General features: G+C 37.8%; 1 protein-coding gene across 1 annotated transcript in view; it reads right to left on the bottom strand.

The window, feature by feature from the left end:
• ATP8A2 (ATPase phospholipid transporting 8A2) overlaps nucleotides 1-21,777 on the bottom strand; it is a 334,998-nt gene that overhangs the window by 26,549 nt on the left and 286,672 nt on the right. The window contains exon 33 of the mRNA XM_072400709.1: nucleotides 4,876-4,964. Coding sequence (XP_072256810.1) covers nucleotides 4,876-4,964 — 89 coding nt within the window. The remainder of the gene's footprint in view (nucleotides 1-4,875; nucleotides 4,965-21,777) is intronic.

The raw sequence follows: 21,777 nt of genomic DNA, 5'->3' as shown, positions 1-21,777 counted from the left end.
CTATCGGACATCTGTTTGAGGCTTAAGGCTATGAACACACATCAGGTGATTGTCCCTAGGATGAACGATCATGATTGTCTTGGGTATAAATCAATATGTGTACAGCGGTCCTTCAATAACGTTCATCAATCTGCCCTTCCCCTCTGCATAGAAAAGAACCATGCGGTGTGTACAGCACTTCGTTCTTGTGCCATTGGAAACAGTCAGGAAAGATATGTGTACGTAATTATTGTAGGGATATTAGAGTCTGACCTCAATATGTGACATTACCTATGTAAAGCACAGTATATTCGAGCTATATAAATACATAATAATCATCACCACAATAAGATTATATTTAGTCAAAAATCTGATTTTACCATTCTTCTATGGGACATCTATGTCCATGTAACATCAAAGGCTCATATAGTGTATATATATATATATATATATATATATGTATTATAAATATGATAAATTATACATATACCCATATTAAACATTTGTTTTTAAATTGGGAATTATTTATTTTATCAAGCGTTAACAACAGAAGGATCTTCATGCACATTTTTACCCCCCCCCCCCTACAAAGATTTGGACTCACTCCCTTTACTAGAATACTCCAGCTTTATATCTGATTATATAGAGACATCTGTTTGTGTCTAAATTGAACCTCAGGTTTTTAAATAATGAGATAAATATGACAAGCAGTAGCAAATCTTTTAGTAGTTTTCAAACTTCAAGTATTCCAAGCATGCAGCAAATCATCCTTTAATGCAAGTTAGGAGGAGAAAGCTTCTTCCCAATCCCTATTTATGTATAGATACACACTCCTGGGTGTTTAACTCCTGGATAGTTTATAAATCAAGTTGTTAAAATGTTCATACATTTGCAGCCTACAGAAAAGTATAGACGAAGATAAGAGCCATGTTTTGCCCCCCACAGCGCTGGATATTTACATTATTTTGGCCTATAACAGCACACAGCCGCTAACTCTATGCCTGAAGTAGCCAAAAGTGAGTTACCAGGAATATCCTTCTGGAACTGTGTTATTGTTACCCTGACATTCTCCTAATCCTGCTGTGAACAACTGGTGATTTGTGGAGCACTCCCTGGCCAAGGCTGAGGAGATATTGGCTACATCCATCACAATCGGCTTTGTTGTCTAATGGGTTGAGTAAGCTTGTTACATCAATTAGTTGGGAAGTGTTATAGAAACCTTGCTCAATGCAGAATTATTTTGACAGTGCTAGACTAAGCCACGTTTATATGGCCCAGCTGTAGAACTTTCATCATGCAATATGGGTTTAGTTTGTGCTTTAGGATTAAATGAGCTCTGTACTTACAGCACCATTCTACCCTATGGAGAGGGGAGAGGGAGAATGGCGAAGTGGCACCCCGCTGTGCTTTGGGGTTGTAGGCAAATTGTAGGTGGGTGGTAGCCTCTGTATTGTGACCGAACTATTAAGTAACCACCCAAAACCAGCCTGTGGTGGTTACCGAAATGTGCCGGGTGGTGCGCCCAGCTAAAAGGGGCTAAGGAGAACACTGTTTTATGAATCAATTTTGTCCCCCTGATTTCCAAAAACATAATTTTGGTCTTTCACCCCTGCCCTGATGTCAAAAAATCAATCAAGGTTCTGGCAGTGCCTGGGAAAACCACTTGTAACCTAAAAAGACTGCCGATCCCATAAGGCTTTCTGGTCATTGTCAGGGACTTTAACTGATATCAGAGCTGGAGAAAGGGAGCGAATGCCTCTTGTTCAAATACATAACCTCTAATACTACTAAAAGTGTTCAGTGAATAAAAATATAAAGTTTATTTTCTGTTACAGCAGGGGAGAAAGTTAATAAAGAATGCCACTTATATAAGTAACTTAGAATGTTTATCTTGTTAGGCATTCGGTCTCTTGGGCATTGGGCCACTTAAAAGAAAGTTTGTCTTGCTAGATTACCTTTGATGCTCAGGATCTTCACTTTGTAACTCCATTAGAGCCCTCAGAAATGCCTAGTGATTTAGAGTATGGGGGAACATGTTACCTTTTCACCTTCCTCCCAGGATTAGGGATTGGGCCTGGACAGTCAATCACCAGTCCTAGGCATTGTCACAAGGGACCAAGCCATTAACCTTGTGTATGCTTCAACATGGCAATCCAGCCTTTCTCAAATAATTTAACATGGGGAGCCCTTAAAATAATTTTCAGATCTCAGGGAACCCCTGCTATAATTATTTTATCCACAGCTTACAGTATATTAGTGTGGTGATCAATGGGATGAATGCCTCTGGCCAGACTAAAGAATGCTACCCTTACAGATTATTGGAGTCAATGGTAAATGACCTGAGAGGTCAACATTGCTCATGGCTGAAGGAAAACCTCTAGAAACCTCTAAAGGGACCATAGGTTCCTGCGGTAATCATTGCTCCTTGTGTCTCAATTGAGGATAATTTCCCTTTCTTCACTATTCTTACCCTTTCAAACTTTGACAAACATGGTATCACTAGAAAAGGACACAAAATCTCCCAAATATGTCTTAAAACGTCAAAAATATAACATTGTCTATACTATTACTTTCCTTTAAAATGTTTTCCTGTTAGGTAAATATGGTAGCAGGAAATCATTCAGCTCACTAAGCTTCTTACTATGAAATAAAATTCAAGGCAAAGATATCACTGCTTGTGATAAGCATTTGGCGTTATTAAAATAAAGTGCTGGTTGTTCTTTTACAACAAGAACTATAGAGATTGTTGTTCGGTGATCAGTTGGACTGTTGAGTAGGCAAATATTTGAATGAACAGATGCGACCATCCAGTCTTTGGTTTGCATCTGCACAATTTATTATGCTGACAGTTGCGCTGCTCTCTTAGCTGTGCCTGGGAGCAATCTGTTTGTAGAACAATGTAGAGTTCACATAGCGATAGAGAATGACAGCTCAGCAAGCCGTTTGAAAAACAGATATTTATAAATCTATCACTATTGGTGCCATATGATGAAAAGAATTCTGTACTTTCTTAGTATTATGGATACAATAGTTATATGGTTCCTGGAAACTTTTCTTCAACTAATAGCATAACTTACATTTCTGGTGTGGAGTATACATAATGTAAGATAACTGAGGTGTAACCAAAAAACTAAACTGGGAATTGATCCTGGGAGCATAATCTATGCCATTCCAAGATTTGCCAAGACAATTTCTACTGATCTCTTAAGATTCAGTAAGGCCGATGTGAAACGTGGCTGCCCAGTGTAAGAAAAATCATGCTGGGTCAATATCAAAATGAATATGAAAAAAATGTGGTGTAGTTGGATAGTATTTCTTTTACTTTTTATATAGAGCTGGTATGTTTTCTGCAGTGAAAATAAATATGTCAGTTTACTTACATGCCACAAAAATTATAATTCAGCCAGTTTTCCAATGCAGACAAGTTTCTGCCCATTTACTTTTCTCCACTGCAGTCAATGTAATACAGTTTGTTCCTCCAATTTGCAATTTCCAATTACCAGATTCATTTGGTAAACCCTAATTAGTTTACAGTTCTGCTTTTTCCCCTCTCCAAATCTGTGCTGACGATTATGTGACTGATGCAAAGAAGGACAAAATTTAATGACATAATGAGTTTCTAGCTGAAAGACATAGTAGCATTTTATACTTTCCTACAAAAATGATGGCCACAAACTGGTATAGGACTATAAAGAGGAAAAATAGATTTTAAGATGACTTTAAAAATTAACAACACACAGGTCTCTGTGGGTTGCAGTCTAAAGAAAATTCTTGATATATATTTGAGTATGTATGCAAAGAGACTGATTTATTAAAACTCCTAAAAATTAGTGAAGATAGACTATTATGTGTGCAAACGGGTGATCCAATAAACCTGAAATTGATTTGGTCTAGGATTGAAGACATTTGCTAAAAAATCACTTTAGGAAATCCATTGCAAGTTTGCTTGGTCACCCAGAGGTGATCACCCATGGTTGTTCACTCTTTTTTGTTCATCACCCAGTTTTGTAATAAATCAGCCCCAAAATATATTCTTAAATTTTAGTACCAGCATACCTATACTTAACCTCCAATTTACCATACTAACTGTGCCAAAGGCTATCTCTTGGGGTTTGGAATAACTGACTCAAATGCACCTTGGCAAATGGCAAAAAGCATGCTTGGAAGATGTGCTCCCTTGTGTCAATCACAGGGAATAAGCAAATTGAATAAATGCTTTTTTAAATCAGAGAATATGGGGTTGGTATTATGTGGGGTTTAACCAAGTGAGCATTATCAAACATCATACCTATAGCCTGGTACAAATATTTATTCATGAAAGATTGTTTCCAGTGACAGATGAATGAGCACTGTACACACAGCGCTGTTCTGTTCTATAGAGAGTGGAGGATAAGTGAGCAGCAACCCAACGAGCTCGCCTCTAAAGAAATGCACAGCTGTTGTTTCAGATTGCTTGTCCATCAATCTGCAAATGACATCGGGGGGCTGCTGTACACATATCAGATTTTTTCCTGAGACAAGCACAACCATTCGTCTCGGGTGACTATTATCTGATGGGTAAATGTATAGGTATTTTTTTTTTGGGGGGGTGGTTAAAAACATTTTAAAAAAGTATACCCCCCCTTCTGTCCCATCTACCGCAAGCTATGTCACTCAATCTCGCGCCTGCACAGTGCGAGATCCAGTGGCATAGGCATAAGGTGGAAGAAGGGCAAAGAAGATGGCGGAAGAAGGAGGCTTCCTGGATGACACGGAACATAATCCAGAAAATGTCTGGAGGGATCGACAGACCTGTGGAAGTAAAGGTGAATAGGTTTTTCTTTAGTTTACTTCTGCTTCAAAGCACCTAATATTGCTGTTTTTTTGTAACAGACTGTATAAAATTGAATAACTTACGCTCTCCATGCTATATCTCGTATCAGGCAAGCTGTAGGAACCAGCAGTAATCCAAGCCAGAAGTATCCATTCTTCAATACCGTTGCAGCCTATAACAAGGAGACAGAATTGTAACAATGCTGAATTTTGTGCATGGTTTTATTCGTTTTCTGCATTAACTGATGCACAAGTAAAACAAATACATAGCTGGCAAATACCACTAAGTCTGAACAAGCTCTAACTGTTTCTACAAATGTCTCCTACACACTCATAGTGCCTGATTTAATAAAGTTCTCCAAGACTGGAGAGGATACACTTAGCAAATGTTTTCAATCCTGGACCAGATCCATTCCAGGTTTGCTGGATCACCCAGCTTCACTGATGAAAAAGTATCCTCTCCAGCCTTGGAGAGCTTTAATAAATCAGACACATAGTCCTTATAGACATAAGTAAATGCCTCTAAAACCCATAAAAATGCATTGCAATGCTATTTGCAACTGATTTCAATGGTTTTCACATATTTCTTTTTAACTCCCCTGGGATATTACCCTTAATATATGTGAGTTTTGCTTTAAATGTGTGTTTGTAAACTTCATTAGTAATGTAAATGTCAGACAGAAGTTCTGTAGTCATAACAGAAGGTTAAAGATTGGGTACAAGTGGCCGCTGAATAATGGAGTCATATTTGGCTGAGCGGAGCCTCTAATGTTTCCTTTAGGACACATGACAAAGGGCAGGTGTTCACACTCTCCTCTATCAGTTGTTGGGTGCTAAATCCTTCAACTGCTGTCAAAGTGACAGGAAGGCTGGAAGAACATCAGCTGACATCTCAGAGGGGTCATTGTGTATAACTCTCTATCCTATAGAAAATAAACAATCATCTCATGGAAGAATAATCTCGGATAATTCTGTAATGTTATACATCGTCACAACCTAAATGACAATTCATTTCACTTTTTCACTTTACAGTGTTATAGGCATCTTGATGTATCCAAGATTCTATGAAGGAAACAGCAATAATGACCTGCTTGCCTTGTTTTGTAATAACAGGACCTTTTAAAATTTAATTTTGCAGCAAATAAAACAACATTCTTACATTGTATTCTGCACATGGTTTTATTCCTTATTTGCATTTTGTGATGCACTGCAGAGCTGCCTGAAATCCCTTGTAAATACTACTAGCCGAAATATGCTCTAACTATAGAGTTTTTTTTTTTTTTATTTTGAGGAAAAATGAGGGTTAGGACTCTATAAGCAGGTTTTAAAGGTTTTCTGCATATTCAACAAAGAGACTTCTTCTTTCCCTCTGCAACATCTCACCCTACATAGGAAGTGAGTGTAGTCATCTGAGTACACAGATAGCAGTATGATACAACAGCCCATGTTGGGGGGATTTGCCCTAACTTCCTGTTCTGATAGCAGATAGATAGGAAACCAGGAGAAATCTCCCATATGCGTCACATATAAAGATAAGAAAATACCTAGACTTCAACTCTTCTACTCTCTTCTGAGATATTAACAAATGTTTTAGCTGGAATTCACAGAGCTACAACATTTAATTTATTACAGATTTATACTGCATGTGAAATAATCTAAATCTGTGTTTGTATTTGTTATTTGCAATAATGTATAATGCATAAGGGGTGGCAGTGATTGTTTGTTACATATGTTGCTTTTATATGCTGGTTCTACATCCAGGTTGTGCTCATATCTAACCACAAGTTTACCATACATAGTCTGTCGGATTGAAAATAACAGATCCCTCTCTGGTGCCTATGTACGAAATCCTAACATTGCTCATGATGGCCATGTTATCTGCTCAGAAGATAAGGACACATGAGGGAGCTTATTAACCACCTGAGCGTTACACTGAGGTCTAGATTTCTGTACCAAAAGTGATCCACTGTTTTTCATGAATTTTTTTTTTTAAATTGTAGACCTGTAACTTACAGAAATATGTCCGAACAGGGGTTCTAGTAGATAATATGAATATAAAAAATGTATTTACTTTTATTTTTTTTTATTTTTTTGTATTGGATTGGATACCGGAGTTTGTTTTCAATCCAATACAAAATGAGCGTTTGAATTTACCAGTTATGTACTTTGTATTAATTTTATATTATTTTGTATTGGACTGGATACGCAAGTTTGTATCCAATCAAATACAAAATATAAATTTGAATTTCCAAGTTATTTACTTTTTTTTTATTTTTTGTATTGGATTGGATACGCAAGTTTGTATCCAATCAAATACAAAAGATAAATTTGAATTTCCAAGTTATTTACTTTTATTTTTTATTTTTTATTTTTTTGTATTGGATTGGATACAGGAGTTTGTATTCAATCCAATACAAAATGACAGTTTGAATTTACCAGTTATGTACTCTGTAATTATTTGAATTATTTTGTATTGGATTGAATACAGGAGTTTGTATTGAATCCAATACAAAATGAATGAATGAGTTTCTATTTGAATTTCCCGCACACGCGCCGACGTCATCACGCACGCAGGGAGAAGCCGTCCGGTTTTTTTTTCTCCGCCGGACGGCTTCTCCCTGCAGAGATCATCCGGCGCTGGACGAAGACGGACGTGGACGATCAGCGGGACCAGGTAAGATGCCGGCCAGTATCTTGTGTTCAGCCGGCTGGCATCTTGTGTTCAGTCGGCCGGGCGGCGGAACGCAAGATGCCGGGCAGCAGAACACAAGATACCGGCCGGCATCTTACCGGTCCCGCTGGCACCCGACGCTGGAGAGGGAGATCGACGGACGACGATGGACGGAGGACGACGCTGGAATAGGAAAACGACGCTGGAATCCTTACCTCCATGGTCCCGCTAGATGTGCACAGCGGGACCATGGAGGTAAGGATGTGACAAAATTACGGGGTTAACCATCCTAGCCATTTTTTTTTGCCCGACCTTCGTACGGGCATACCGGCAAGGTGGTTAAAAGCATTTTGTTGACAGCAAGAAATATGGTCTCCTTTTTAACTCTACATTAAAACAAATTTCATATTAATGACATATGGCATATTCATTGTAAGCTCTTCGGGGCAGGATTCTCTCCTCCTCCTGTTTGTATCTTTGCAACCCCTATTTATTTGTACAGTGCTGCGTAATATGTTGGTGCTATATAAATACTGTTTAACAACAATAATTCATTCACGTGTACAAAAAGTTATTTATATGTTGTAAATGTATGGGGTTAATTGTGTCATAAGTGATATGAGCAACATCATTTCTCATATCTAATAAGGCTATTTAGGCCCCATCAAAGAAAAATACATTTGCGGTTTTAACAACAGCTTTAAAGTGAGACATTGGGCATGATTTATTAAAGCTTTCCAAGATTAAAACTTTTATCAGTGAAGCTGGGTGAACGAGCAAACCTGGAATGGATCCGTCCAGGATTGAAAACATTTGTTAACAAATAACAAATGACTTTTAAGAAATTAATTCCAGGTTTGCTGGATCACCCAGCTTCACTGATGAAAGTGTATTCTCTCCAGTCTTGGAGAGATTTAATAATGCAGGCCCATTGGGTTTGATTTATTAAGACTGGAGCAGATAGACTCTCATGGGTGAACTTGGTTGAGAAGACATGGTTTGCAATCTGCATTCCAATTTATTTCAATATAACTTAAGTTAAAGTAAGCTGGTGGTCAGGGTTTTGTGCACGCCATTTGAGTCCCTTCACAGCAAGCAATAACCGTCTTTGTGCACAGGGACATGTTTTACAGAAAAAGGCCTTTCCAGGTTGGAAGCACACAACTGTCTCAAATGTTTCTGTATGTTGTAGCACAATTACCTGAACAAACTTGAACTCTACTCTGAAACTTACCATGTTTTTGGCCATATAGTGGTGGTGATAGTCAGGTTTCTACAAACATTTAGCTATATATTGGCAGCACGGTGGCTCAGGGGTTAGCACTCTGGCCTTTGCAGTGCTAGGTCTCAGGTTCGAATCTCAGCTAGGACACTAATATTAAACTAATTTATATAGCGCCAACATATTACGAAACGCTGATATCTGCTTGGAGTTTGCAGGTTCTTTCCATGTCAGTGTGGGTTTCTTCCCATATTTCACAAACATGCAGTTATGTTAATTGGCTTCCCCCCACAAGATTGACCTTAGACTGTATTAAAGACATATGACTATGGTAGGGAGATTGTGAGCCGCTTTGAAGGACAGCTAGTGACATGACTATGGACAGTGTAATATGTTGGCGCTATATAAATACTGTGTAATAAGATAAAGTGTATTGTTTTGTACTAATACCTCACTGACCTCAGATTTTGAATAATGTTAAATGTTGCCTATGCATGTGAAGGGCAGCTAGAGAGATTTTTTTCCCGTTCTCGCATACTTTAGGCCACCTTGGGCAGTCAGCACACCTCTGTGGAGAATGTTATTTCTTGTCCAATACTACCTACTAATCAGATTGTCAGCTAAAAGCAACATTTAACAACCAACATTAATGAACTGTGTTGTGCTTTATAAATTGGGACCACCAACTTATTTCACAAGAGCTATCAGAGACCTGTCAGGTGAAGATGACTTTGAGGCGCTTGTGCTAACCTGGCCTTAAATTTAAAAGGCGTCTTCTAGGTGTAAGACATTCCGGTCCCGCACGAAGTCACTGAGCCATGCTGTGTGTGAGGAATTCCTGTTCCTTCTGATGGTTGACTGCCTCTCAGAACACAGCATTGGAAAACAGCACAAGAATATCCACTGTTAAACTGCTTAACCGCCTATTGATGGCTTTATGTTACCTGATGTGAAATCTGCTTTATATATTAAGTTCTGTACCGTCTGGCTTTTATCCTCATTGGGTCCTATCAAACTGCAGCACAAAAGGCCGTGGTGGATCTCCAGGGAACTCTGAACACAGGTTTTGGCACACACAGAAAGAGTTTATTTGTGTAACTTTTTTCAACCTCCTTCAAAGGCTCTATTATACTTTTAATAGCCTTATACACCTGCGACTCAGCGGATATGTTGAACTCCTGGCAATAACAGTTAATGGGATCCTATCTTTAAGATACTCATGGGGAATCTCTGAAAAATGACATTCATAAAAACAGACCATGTCTAACGTTACCCCAACTGGAATACAGGCAACGTGGGCTGTATTAAATGTGTTTGGACTGTTAATCATTTTACATTAATGCCTCTTTTCCAGCCTTAAAAATCCAGCAGCCTGTTAACGAGCTAAGATGGTAAACAGTACATTTCTGAGCAGTATTTTATGAAATGTTTTATAATATTGCAAGTAGATATAAATATACACCAGTGTTAAACATTATACAGCTCGGTGGACTGCTACAGTTTATTTAGTGAATGCTCCGGTGATTGATTTGTTGGATGTTATATCATGCTGATAACTTTATGAAATGGTCCCCAGGCAGCTTTGTCATTCAAGAGGAAGAAATCACTTAATAAGTGCTACACCTTAAGTTGGAAATGAACATTTTTGTTGCTAGGAATGCATTCTGTGACATTTTGCCAGGTAAAAGCAAGCAAGTGTTCATATGTATATATGTATATATATACTATTAAATTATGTATGTATACCATCTTCATTAAAGCTCTATGCCCAAACGTTTAGTCTATGCATACATATAGACATCTAAAGATAGATGCAAATCTAATCTTAGCAAATCTTAGTTTCTACAGTGGTAATTAATAAAAAATGTCCAGTAATATAATATGCATTCTACAGATTTAAAATGCACTCTTTAAACTATAAAGTCTATGATTCTTTACAGAACCTTTACTAGAGCCTATGATTCTAATAGTCTCATTTGATCAATATTAAAAATAAAAAAGAGTAGGACAGTGGGAGGGATTCATTAGTTTGGCCAACTGGACTGATCTAGACAACTGGACAGAGCTGACATCATTTGGACCAACAATGGTATGGGTTGTTAGCCCACAAGAAGAAATCAGGAGCCAAGTGTATTTTGATCAATGGGAGGTATGCAGGTACTGCATATGTTTTTCCTTTGATTTAAACATAGGCATACACTTTAATATGTTACTGAGTGTAAAATAGCATTGGCTACATTTTGATTTTACTGTTGATTTAAGTTCTACCATAGACTGACACTGATAAATGGCCTCATCCTAATTTTTAAACAGGTGCTTATTTTGCCCTGTCGAGACATTGTGGGTTTAAATTCTGTTTATTTGCAAAAACATCATAAATCCCCACCACACAGACATGAGCAGAAGGCAATTCTATATATCATGGAACCCATCACCTCAACAGAAGTGTAACCTGCTCAGCTGGCACCTGTTCCTTGTCCAGCCTGGACCAACTGTTGTTAGTATGGCACAGATGAGTAAACATGCCATGCTTTCTACTAGCCATTATGTGATTTTAGGACAGAAAGGCCAGATTCTCATGTAAACCTTTCCAAATGTAAAAGAAACACCTGTTAAGCAACTATGCAAAATAAAATGTACAGAGCAGAGAATAAGAGATTGACAGCAGCACCAAGCAAGGCAGACAGGCGGCACAAGAATGCAATGCCCTGCTCTCTACATTCTTTCATGTTTTTCTAATGCCATATGTCAAAAATGTATAGTAAGCCTCCGCTGGGTGGTAGCACTTTAAAAGCCCCGAGTTCTTGAGCATAGTAACTAATTTATGATGCCTGAGGGAGGTCCATTCAAAGATATTATGCTTCACTATGATCAGCAGGAAGAGGTGCCATACGTGTAATGTACAATATTTAAGTGTAGCGTAATGTCCAACATTTGCCCTGTCAAGCATATTCTGTTTGAAGGAAATCTCCAGCTTCGTTAAAATGCATATAGGATATATAACCGATATACATACCATTGTAATTCAGTGTTCATTAAAATAACATTTTCATTTCAAACTGCAGACAAAAATTATTAAATATATCCTGCTTACAATCAAGTTTGTAAGTCAGAATTTTTGTATTCCTTCTCCTGTAATTATCTCATGCCTCTCCCAGAAGTATCACAGGTAATCACAGATTTTGCATGGGATTTCCCTCAGGATGTTTAGGCTTACTAAAAAAGTTCCCATTGGTCTATCCCATTTATTGTACAAAACAAAAGCAGGTAGACAGTTCTGTAAAGCCACCTTGACTGTAAAACCATACTCCAGCAAAAAGAATACAATACGGTATAGTTAGAATTTCTACTTTAAAATTGTTATCTCTCCATACTTTCTATTAGATGAGTGTCAGACGGAACGGAAATTGAGCTGAAATCCCACTATTGGGGACACAGAAAAAAGAAGAGAAATGTTCTCTATATAAACACTGGGAGATATCTCCCTTATATAAGCCCCTGTTATTATTTTACATTACAACTATTAATTTATGCCTATTCAAAGAATTTCTATGATGTGAAAGGGGGAGAAACTAATACCACATCAGTCTACTGAACTATGATTGGTTGCTTTGAGCTTTTATGCTTTGCACATTTTCATTGCTCTTACTGATCAAGCATACCTATGTTATATTTACATTGGTAGGCTCATTCTATAATCCAATGAGAAAAACAATAACTTAATCAACTTTAGAAAAATCCTAGAAGTTGCTATGAGTTAGTAAATGATAAATATTGCTTTATGCACTGTGTAACATATGGAGCCCAACCTTTTTTAGACCGGTACACCCGGCATATAGGTGTATTTGATCTTGGCTGAAATACTTGGAGCATTACCCACCATTGCTCAGTTTCTCATCTTAGTTATTTGTTGTACACATTATTCAAGAATGGCTCAGCTTTTATATATTATACACTGCACAGGAAGAAATTAGAAACTGAACCTTTGCCGCTAAGCTCCACACTAACCTCACTAGCACATGGCTGCCGAATGGAACAGCTGCAGTACTAGATTGATAGACTTGTGAGATAACAGGTGCTGCCTGCTTTGACTTAAACCCCTTGTATAAGGTATCAGGCCAGTCACTTCCAGACTTTGTAGGGTCGACCTTAGCCTTTGCCTTGTACAGAGACCGAATAAGGAGATCGCCAAGGATCAATGCTGATCCACAGCAAATGGTATAACTCTATGCAGAATACATACTGGGGGAGGGAGAAGTGGCAGTCTGGGATTTTGGAGAATATCCCTGCCAATTACAATGACATCAAGTTTTATTTCTTCTTAAAGAAGAATTCACATTTTATCAAAGGTATTACATAAAAGTATTGTGGTATATGTGATTTGGTATACAGAAAAGGATTTGAGCAGATCAGAAGACAAACTGCTCAGAAATGTGTCTTCTATGTACATGTCAACCTGTGATCACCACAGAACACTACTTTTAGTATATAAAAGATACCAGAGGGTGTAAGGGAGGGGAGCTAACCAGGCCATGGTTAAGTCACAGGTATAATACTGCACTGGTTACACTGGGGCCCATTTATAAAATTGCAGCATGGTCTAACTGCAGCCAATGCTCCCTTCATTTAAAAAATTGAGAAGAAAATTAAAAAAAAAAACCCCACATGACTGTTAGGTATTTTCTGTTTTTACTATAATATATATACACATTTTCTGTAACTGAAGCCTCAACTATGTACATGTAGGATTGTAGTTTGCAATGGGTGCATTACACGCATATTGCATGCTCCCAATGGGAACCACCCAGCAAGAATGTGCTTGCAAACTTAATGTAGGAAATGACCATTGCAGATAGTCTGCATGTATATCCAGTAAATACAGTGGGCCTGATTTATTAAAGGGGATACACTTTTATCAGTGAAGCTGAGTGATCCACAAAACCTGGAAAAGATTTAACCCAGGATTTAAAACATTAGCTAACAAATAGCAAATGATTTCTAGGAAATCCATTCCAGGTTTGCTGGATCACCCATCTTTACTGATATCTGTGGGATCACCCATCTACACTAATAGTGTGTCCTCTCCAGCCTTGGAGAGCTTGATTAAATCAGGTCCATAGAATCAATGTTTCATTTTATTTACAGGTTACATAATTTTAGAGTCATAACACATTATGCCCCATTAAAAAAACAAAATACCATTAAATAACACTAGGCAAAACAGAAAATATCCACGGAAGTGGTTCAGGTCATGTGACAGTGCTCTCCTTCTATCTGCAGGAGTATCCAGCATGATGCAGCTTCAAGGTGGTGGGGGTGGTGGATGGGTAAGGCCAAAATTCCCTCGGGATAGCACTAAAAATTGGCAAATGAAAACAGCTGCCTGTTCCTGCAAACCTAAGTGCACTTTCACAATTTGCATTTAGCTCTCCACTTTAGCAGAAGAAGCATGAGACCAGCACACACAGAACTCATCCTCATTACAAATACACAGCTGGGATTTTACAGCTCTCCTTCTGGGCACTGAGGGGGCTCACTGCAATTGTATTGACTAGAGTAAAGAGCGCATTATTGTATACTAAGGGTATGCTGCATGATCACAAAGTCCCCTTAGGGAAACACATTTTAAGGTAAACATAAGGGTTGCTTGAGCTGATTGTCTGGGAAGAATGCAGATGTCCTGAATTTAGGATTTTTTAGGCTGCTAAGCCAGACTCAGTATGTGGCTAGGTAAAGGCTTGTACACTCAATAACTACGGTAGTACACAAAACGATGAAAAAATATATGCTAGGTACATCTAAATAAAAAAAATGTGAAATCTTAGGTTGTTTTTTTTGTCTCTATAATCAGCCACAAACAGAGTTGAATTAAACATTTACTTGCTGCAGAAAAAGTCCCTAGCTATCCTTGTAGAATCGGTAGTCTCCCTGCAAACTTTCAACACACCCCTGCAGAATCAGACACATAATTCTGCAATTAGCAAACTTCATGTTTCCTGCTGATATAAGACCTCTAGTTCTTAAGGTGCGTACACACTTCCAATTTTTATCGTTCAAAACGAACGACGAACGATCGATTGGGCAAAAATCGTTCGTAAAAAAAGTAACCAACGACGCCGGCGAACGAGGAAAGTCGTTGGAAACGAACGACCGGACCGGGGGATCGGATTGGACGACGATCGTTGAACATCATTCGTGTGTACGATCGTTCGTTGATCGTCCATGGTCTGAGCATGCGTAATGAACGAACGTTCGTTCACTTTCCTGTCGTGCACATAGTTCCTCTATCGCTCAAACGATCGTATCTATTGTGTGTACAATATCTACGAACGATCGTGTCGTTATCTGTATGTGCAGGATCGGTGCTATACGATCGCTCATAGATATCGTGCAGGATCGTTCGTCGTTCGTTTTCCAACGATAATAATTGGAAGTGTGTACGTAGCTTTAATCAGCAAGATCACCCAGCTTCACTGATGAAAGTGCATCCTTCTCCAGCCTTGGATAGCTTGTTCTAGGTCTGATTTATTAAAGCTATGGGTCTCATTTATTATTGGCCTGATTTATTAAAGCTATGCAAGGCTGGAGAAGATACGCTTGCATCAGTGAACCTGGGTGATCCAGCACACCAGCACAGTCCCCATGAGTCCATTTCTACAGATGCTTTCAGGGGACAGGCATTTTTACTTAAGATTTGTCTGTATTCTAAAGACAACAAACTAAACAAGAACTTTAGTTTTTTGTAGGAATGTATTTAGCTGAATATAACTGCTTGAGCCTTAAAGATTTTTAGATTCTAAAGGCAGGATAGATAAAAATGGGGAAAGTATTGTTCCCAGCGTTCCGTGTAATCCAGAGAAATGTATATGTTAACTCAAGCAATTTATGATACAAGAAATAAAGGAATCAGCAGCCTCCCTAACTATGTCACATACCCTAAACACATGAAACATAATCAAACAGAATGTTGTAAAGATATGCAGTTATTTTGAGCAACCTGTACAAAATGTTTCCCAGCTTCCAAAGGATCAAAAAAGGGAAAAAAAACTACATTTCTTTTTCACAAGACAAGATATATCCTGGCAATTTTCAGTTTGTTATATGACAGTTGGCATTAGGTCCAATATTTCTGCATGGGATGAGTGAACAAGATAGAGATCTGGAGCAGCAGCTCTCTGATTAGGACTACAGAACACATTGACATCTCTCTGCGCCGGCCTGGATGGCGGCTTTATTGCATGTGAATAGAGACTTTGATTGGGTACTTTCAACATGTCTTTCAGCAAGGCCCGGCAGCTGCCTGTCTCATTACAGCCCAGCCAACACCAAGAATTCCTTTTAAGCCCTAGAATGCATATAATCAAACTAAAATAAATGCACATGCCATGTGATTTTATTTAAAGCCCCAATAAGAAAAAAATATCAGTGTTTTCATGTATTTCACTGGCTGTTAAAAACTATTTCCTTCCACACAAATTTCCCTTTTTTAGCGGACATATGTACAGATGTGAAAACAAGGAGGAGAGGCAAGGGAAATGAAGGTTATTTATCCACAAGCTAAACACATGTGCTGTGTTCTGTTCCAAACACATTCAAAGCCATAAAGAAATAGTAAGCCATTAAAATGTGATCTAGCGTGTCCCCAGTTATAAAAATACTTTTTGTTTAATGATAATATAATGAAGCATGGTACACTTGCTAAAGTCTAAATGTATTCCTTAATTCTACCCTATTATAATTTATGTATGGTACAGAAATTTTGGTGCATATATATATATTTACACACACATATATACATATTTACATACCAAACTAGTGGTGTGCAACTGCACAACTGGTAGCCTCTGGTGCTGTCCTATAGCAAACTGCTGCTGTGTGTTGTGAATGCCACTTTGGGGTAGATATACTGGCATCAACCATGCAGCCAAAAGAGACTTTTGGGAACGGCACCACAGTTTGCCACAATCGCATACAAAGAGGGGATCCCAACTTATCCAGTTAATTTAAAAGGAAAAATTAGAACTGCATTTAAATCCGCAGAAGAATGCTTTGGCTGACTGTGGGTCGGAAATGGCCCTTAACTTCCCCTACCTTGTTGACTATTATACATTTTGCCATATGTGGAGAACTTTAGTTAAAACTTTTCAACTTCCAGATAAATATCCACTGACTTTCTTTGTGCATTATAATGATATTTCTATATAAACAACAGACTTCAAAGGACTTCTAATTGCAAATCTGGTTTCAGTATTTGCAAAAATATGCACAGTTTAAGGCTAGTAATAAAGTGAGGGGGGTCTGCACTTTTTTTCAACTATATAATTTCTATTTTTCTTTACATCAATGTACATAAATATTTAAAAAAATACATTACCAACACTTATTTGTGCCAAGCTTTCATGAGTATGCTAGGTAAGTATCCAGCTAGCTTGACAAAGTTATATAAAGTGGGTGAGAAGTGTGGTATTTTGGTTGGATATTTTGGAATTTTTTTTTTTGTATAGTGTTAAAATATTACACAGACATTTACAAAGTCCATTGTCATAGCACTAACCGTCCCTGAAATCTGTTTACAATTTAATGTCTCTACCATAGTCATATGTCATTGTCACACAGTCTAAGGCCAATTTTGAGAGAAAGCCAATTAACCTAACTGCTTGTTTTTGTAATGTGGGAGAAAACTGGAGGAAGCCCACACAAACAAGGGGAGAACCTGCAAACTCCATGCATATAGAGTCCTGGCTGGGTTAGGAACTTGGGACCTAGTGCTGCAAAGGCCAAAGTGCCAACCACTGAGCCAACCATGCAGCCCCAAATACTATCTTCTTTTTGTTATTCTTACAAGATCTCTAGATAGGTTCAATCCCTCAAGGATTCTCTGTTTATGTGTTTATATACTCCTCAGCTATTTGTGGGATTTCTTAAGCCCAATGTTTTTCTTCCACAACAATAACTATAAATTAATTACATTCTGAGGAAAATTGTTTCTAATGTTTGTAAACTAAGCTTGAGATACTAAAAACCATCAGTAATGCCTTTCCAAATGTTTTGTAGATGTGTGCATAGTTGGGCATGTACTGTCGGTGCTTCTTCATAAGGGGCATATGTTGTCTGTAAAGGGCAGCACAACATCCAGTGCTGTATTGTACAAATACAGAAAATAAATAATAATATAAACCCACGGGGCGCTCCACTTTTGACCTATAAACAATATCCAGCTGGGGTGTTACCATCTAACACGCCTAGGAAGTAGAAACGGAAAGAATGTCTAACTGGCTGAACATGCAGCTGCAAGATCCCTCAGCAAAACAAAAGAAGTCCACATATGGATCAACGTCTAACTAACTAAAAGTTAAAAAGTAAAAAAGTGCTTTAAGCTGCTGGAATAGCCATTAGTACAGAAGTTCATGAATGCCTATAAATAATGAAACCTAAAGCGAGTACTATTTCCATTAATAGTTACATTGTCTTCTACAAAACCACAGCAGAGCATTCAGTTCATCCAAGGGAATTACCATAATTGAGGTACAAAAGTCTACCAATTACTAACCCACAAAGTCTGGGGTGAAAGATATGTTATGTACATTTAGTGCCTTCACAGTAATTTATAGACAATTTACTATTTGGATGGGAATGTAGGGATTCATTGTTAGAGTTTCATGATGCCTTAGCAGAGAGAAGATACATTAAATGGTTTAAGCTTTTCCCCACACCTGCAAGTCTATGTTCATTTTGGACACCTTCTTGGGTTAAAATAAGTTTAATTTTTCATTAATATTTCTCTAAAATCAATGAAGTCTTTTAAAAATAAACAAATGCATTGTGTGTAATGCTTATCTTATTAACTTGGGCACCATGGCCACATACAATAATCACAATGACCCCACAAAATAATATGTAAAAATTATAAAAAAAAGATATATATCCAATGAGTTCAACCAAAAGACAAATGATGCCTTGGTAATCAGGTTTAGGCTTTTAGTCAATGGATCTCATACTGGTGTGCCATGGCATCTGGTCAGGCATCTTAGCTGAGAGGAAGGTTCTAAATTTAGGAACATAAATATTCTCCTTATACGAGGTAAAAAGTTGAATAGAATATTGGCATTGTCAAGTTGCTATTTCCACATTAGCAAAAATGTCCCTATGCTTTCTCCATTAGCCATTGCACAATACAAAATTAAGGTGCGGGTGGAACTTGTTGACACAGGGGCTTCTTATTAGCAGGACATGTTCATTTGTGCTGGAAAGGCAGCCAGAGGCCATGATATAGCAGATGTGCAATGTAACTGATACAAATGTCTGTACTTTCATTAGCATGGTGAACTGTATGATAAACCTAAATATAAAGGTCTAGTAAAAACATGCTAAAATAAGTCAAACATTCAACTAGATTGCATTTAAACTGGCCTGGTGGGCACAGAATTGTTTCAATGTGGCTTCAATTTTCATATTTTAATCATCTTGTGCAGATAGTTACCATGCCACCTAAATTAATATAGTTATCAGTATTCTTTACTTCTCAGTGATTATTAACCTGCAAATATGGGCACTTTGATCCCTTGTATATAAACTACCCACTGTTGGAGTTCCATGCATCTGCACAAAACTGCACATCATAGAATCATATGCCAAACGGCTACAGACTAATCCAGATGTCGCGTGAGAAGTCTGGAGAACTTGGCTGCAATTGGTTCCATAAACTCAAATTAGAGGGAATGCATAGTGAGTTTTGCACATGGTCAGGACAAAATGTACATAATTTCTTTAAATGTAATGCAGTAATATCAGATTATCAGAGGGCTCAGTGAAAATGAATAAACATAAGAAGCAGCAAAGCATCTGTAAAAAAAGAAAGAAATTACAAAATAAAGCACCAGCTGTGCATCTATCGAAATACTTTCAGTGAATACCTTGTTATCTGGTAGAAACTCATCTCCTAAGGTATCTATAGAAAATAAACCTGTCAATCAATCTATTTCTGACTGCACTGGGTATAGGAAAAGATCCAGTGACTGACAGCTCTACTTTGTTAAAACTGCTTTCCACGCTGACCTCTGATCTGCACAACAGACCTCCTGTAGAGGACAGAATATTTAAAATTATTCTAATTGTACTTTCAATGTACAGACGCCCTGTGTTCATGTTAGTCTTTCCAGAATATAGGTGTTTCTAGAGACAGTTATTGCAAGAGTTTAAAGCAGACCTACCTACCATATACCTAGGATTATAAAAGCTGCCACTGAAAACTGTTCATTATCTGGATGTAAAGCTAATCTTTTGGTTTCAGTAGTTTCCGTCACACACAGAAAACAAGCACGCAGATAATTTGGTAGTAAGCTGTGTGTCAATTAGCTGAACACCTAAGCTGCATATTTATTCCGGGTCAGTGATTCACTAAAATAGGCTCTCAGTAAAAGGTCCACTTTAAATGCAACCTGGCAATAAGACAAAAGTTAAAGCGCCAATCACCCATCAATGCCTGTCATGAGTTCTGCAGAAAACAAAACACAACTTTTTATTTGCTTAAAGGTCCCTCAATTTGTACCTGACAATTCAATTTTCCATAAATGTTTGTTGACTTACCCACAGAGAAAAAAAAGAAATCTCCACAAACAAAATTCCCAGGTCTCTGCCTTGCTGAAACAATTAAAGGGGCTCTTCCCAATTACTTTTTTTCATTTTTTGCCTTATGAAGTATATATAGTGGATCTCCATGAAGAAGTACAGAAGATCTGACTTCAGAAACCTTTGATATATATACAGTCATCAGAAGAAAACGAGGAGCACCATCTTTCAATTCCAAAGTTTTGCTTATCTGGACAAAAAAAAGTAAAAAAGTGAAAGGTTGTGTAATAAGTACACTCCCACCACTTCCATAGCATAGTATATGAGGATAATGAGCAGCCAGGTAATCAATTAACTGCTCATTAGTAAGTGTGGCCACCTCTATAAAACAGAAGTTTTGGCAGTTTGCTGGTTTGGAGCATTCAGGTGTGTGTTAACACAATGTCAAGTAGGAAAGACATCAGCAATGACTTTGGAGAAGCCATTGTTACTGCCTATTAATCTGGGAAGGATTACAGAACCATTTCTAAACAATTTGAATCAGAACTGTTTTTTTTATTATATCCTGATATGTACAAACTTAGCATTTCTCATGACTGTAATTGAGTCAGTCTACCAGCATCCATTACTGAAACAATAGTTTTTAATGAACTGATACTTTAACGAACTTCCCTTTTTTATAGCAATTTCTTCTGATAATATTAAAGGTTATTCTATCAATTTTTGCCCTTTACAATTCAAGTCACTTGATGCTCTATCCATGCATTCCTAAAGCAGGCCCAATAATTGTGTTCAGTTTCAATTTTGGGCAAGTGTATGACCTGACACATACACTAAACACCGCAGAAACAGTCTCTCTATTTAACTCTTGACTATGTAACACATACTCAATCAAAACACAGCGCAATCAAAGGTTTGTTTTCTAAAAAAGCCAATTTCATGCTAATGTTGATATTGGAGTCGTAGGCATGCAATTTGGCAGTTTGGGTTTTCAACATGTTCTACCAAAATTGTGGCTATTCGCCTGAAACATATTTTGTTGGCTGCCTGAATGGCTCTTGACAGAGTTCTCAGATGTCTGAAACATGGAAGCTCAATTACCTTTATTACGTTCATGTGCCCCTTGCCCATTTTGTAGTGCAAAAATAACACATAACAGGAGGAAATCCAGTCACACGGTAATATGAGCATGAGCATATTTTAGAAGTGCTGGACTTTGTGTGACACTTAAGAAAGTTACGAGCTGTTTCAGCCTCTCTAGGCCTCTCTATAACATAGTACGAAGCCATAGAGGCCACTGGCTGCATATATCCAAACTCTAATTGTCTTCAAAACCGATTCTCTGAAAAGAAATGGCTGTTCTATTTGTAATGTCTATGTTATGTAGAATGCTGTTTCTTGGTTTAGGAAATCTGCCAGTTAGAGCAACAACCAATCTCCTTTTCAGCAATATGCCTAAAGAGCTTTTCCAAAACAACCAATCACATTCTCCTTTTCTTTCCACCGGTGTAACAGTTATTCTGGA

The sequence above is a fragment of the Pyxicephalus adspersus genome, chromosome 1 (genome assembly GCF_032062135.1).
Source record: "Pyxicephalus adspersus chromosome 1, UCB_Pads_2.0, whole genome shotgun sequence".
Classification (NCBI taxonomy): domain Eukaryota; kingdom Metazoa; phylum Chordata; class Amphibia; order Anura; family Pyxicephalidae; genus Pyxicephalus; species Pyxicephalus adspersus.
This window is presented reverse-complemented; position numbering and strand designations above follow the sequence as displayed.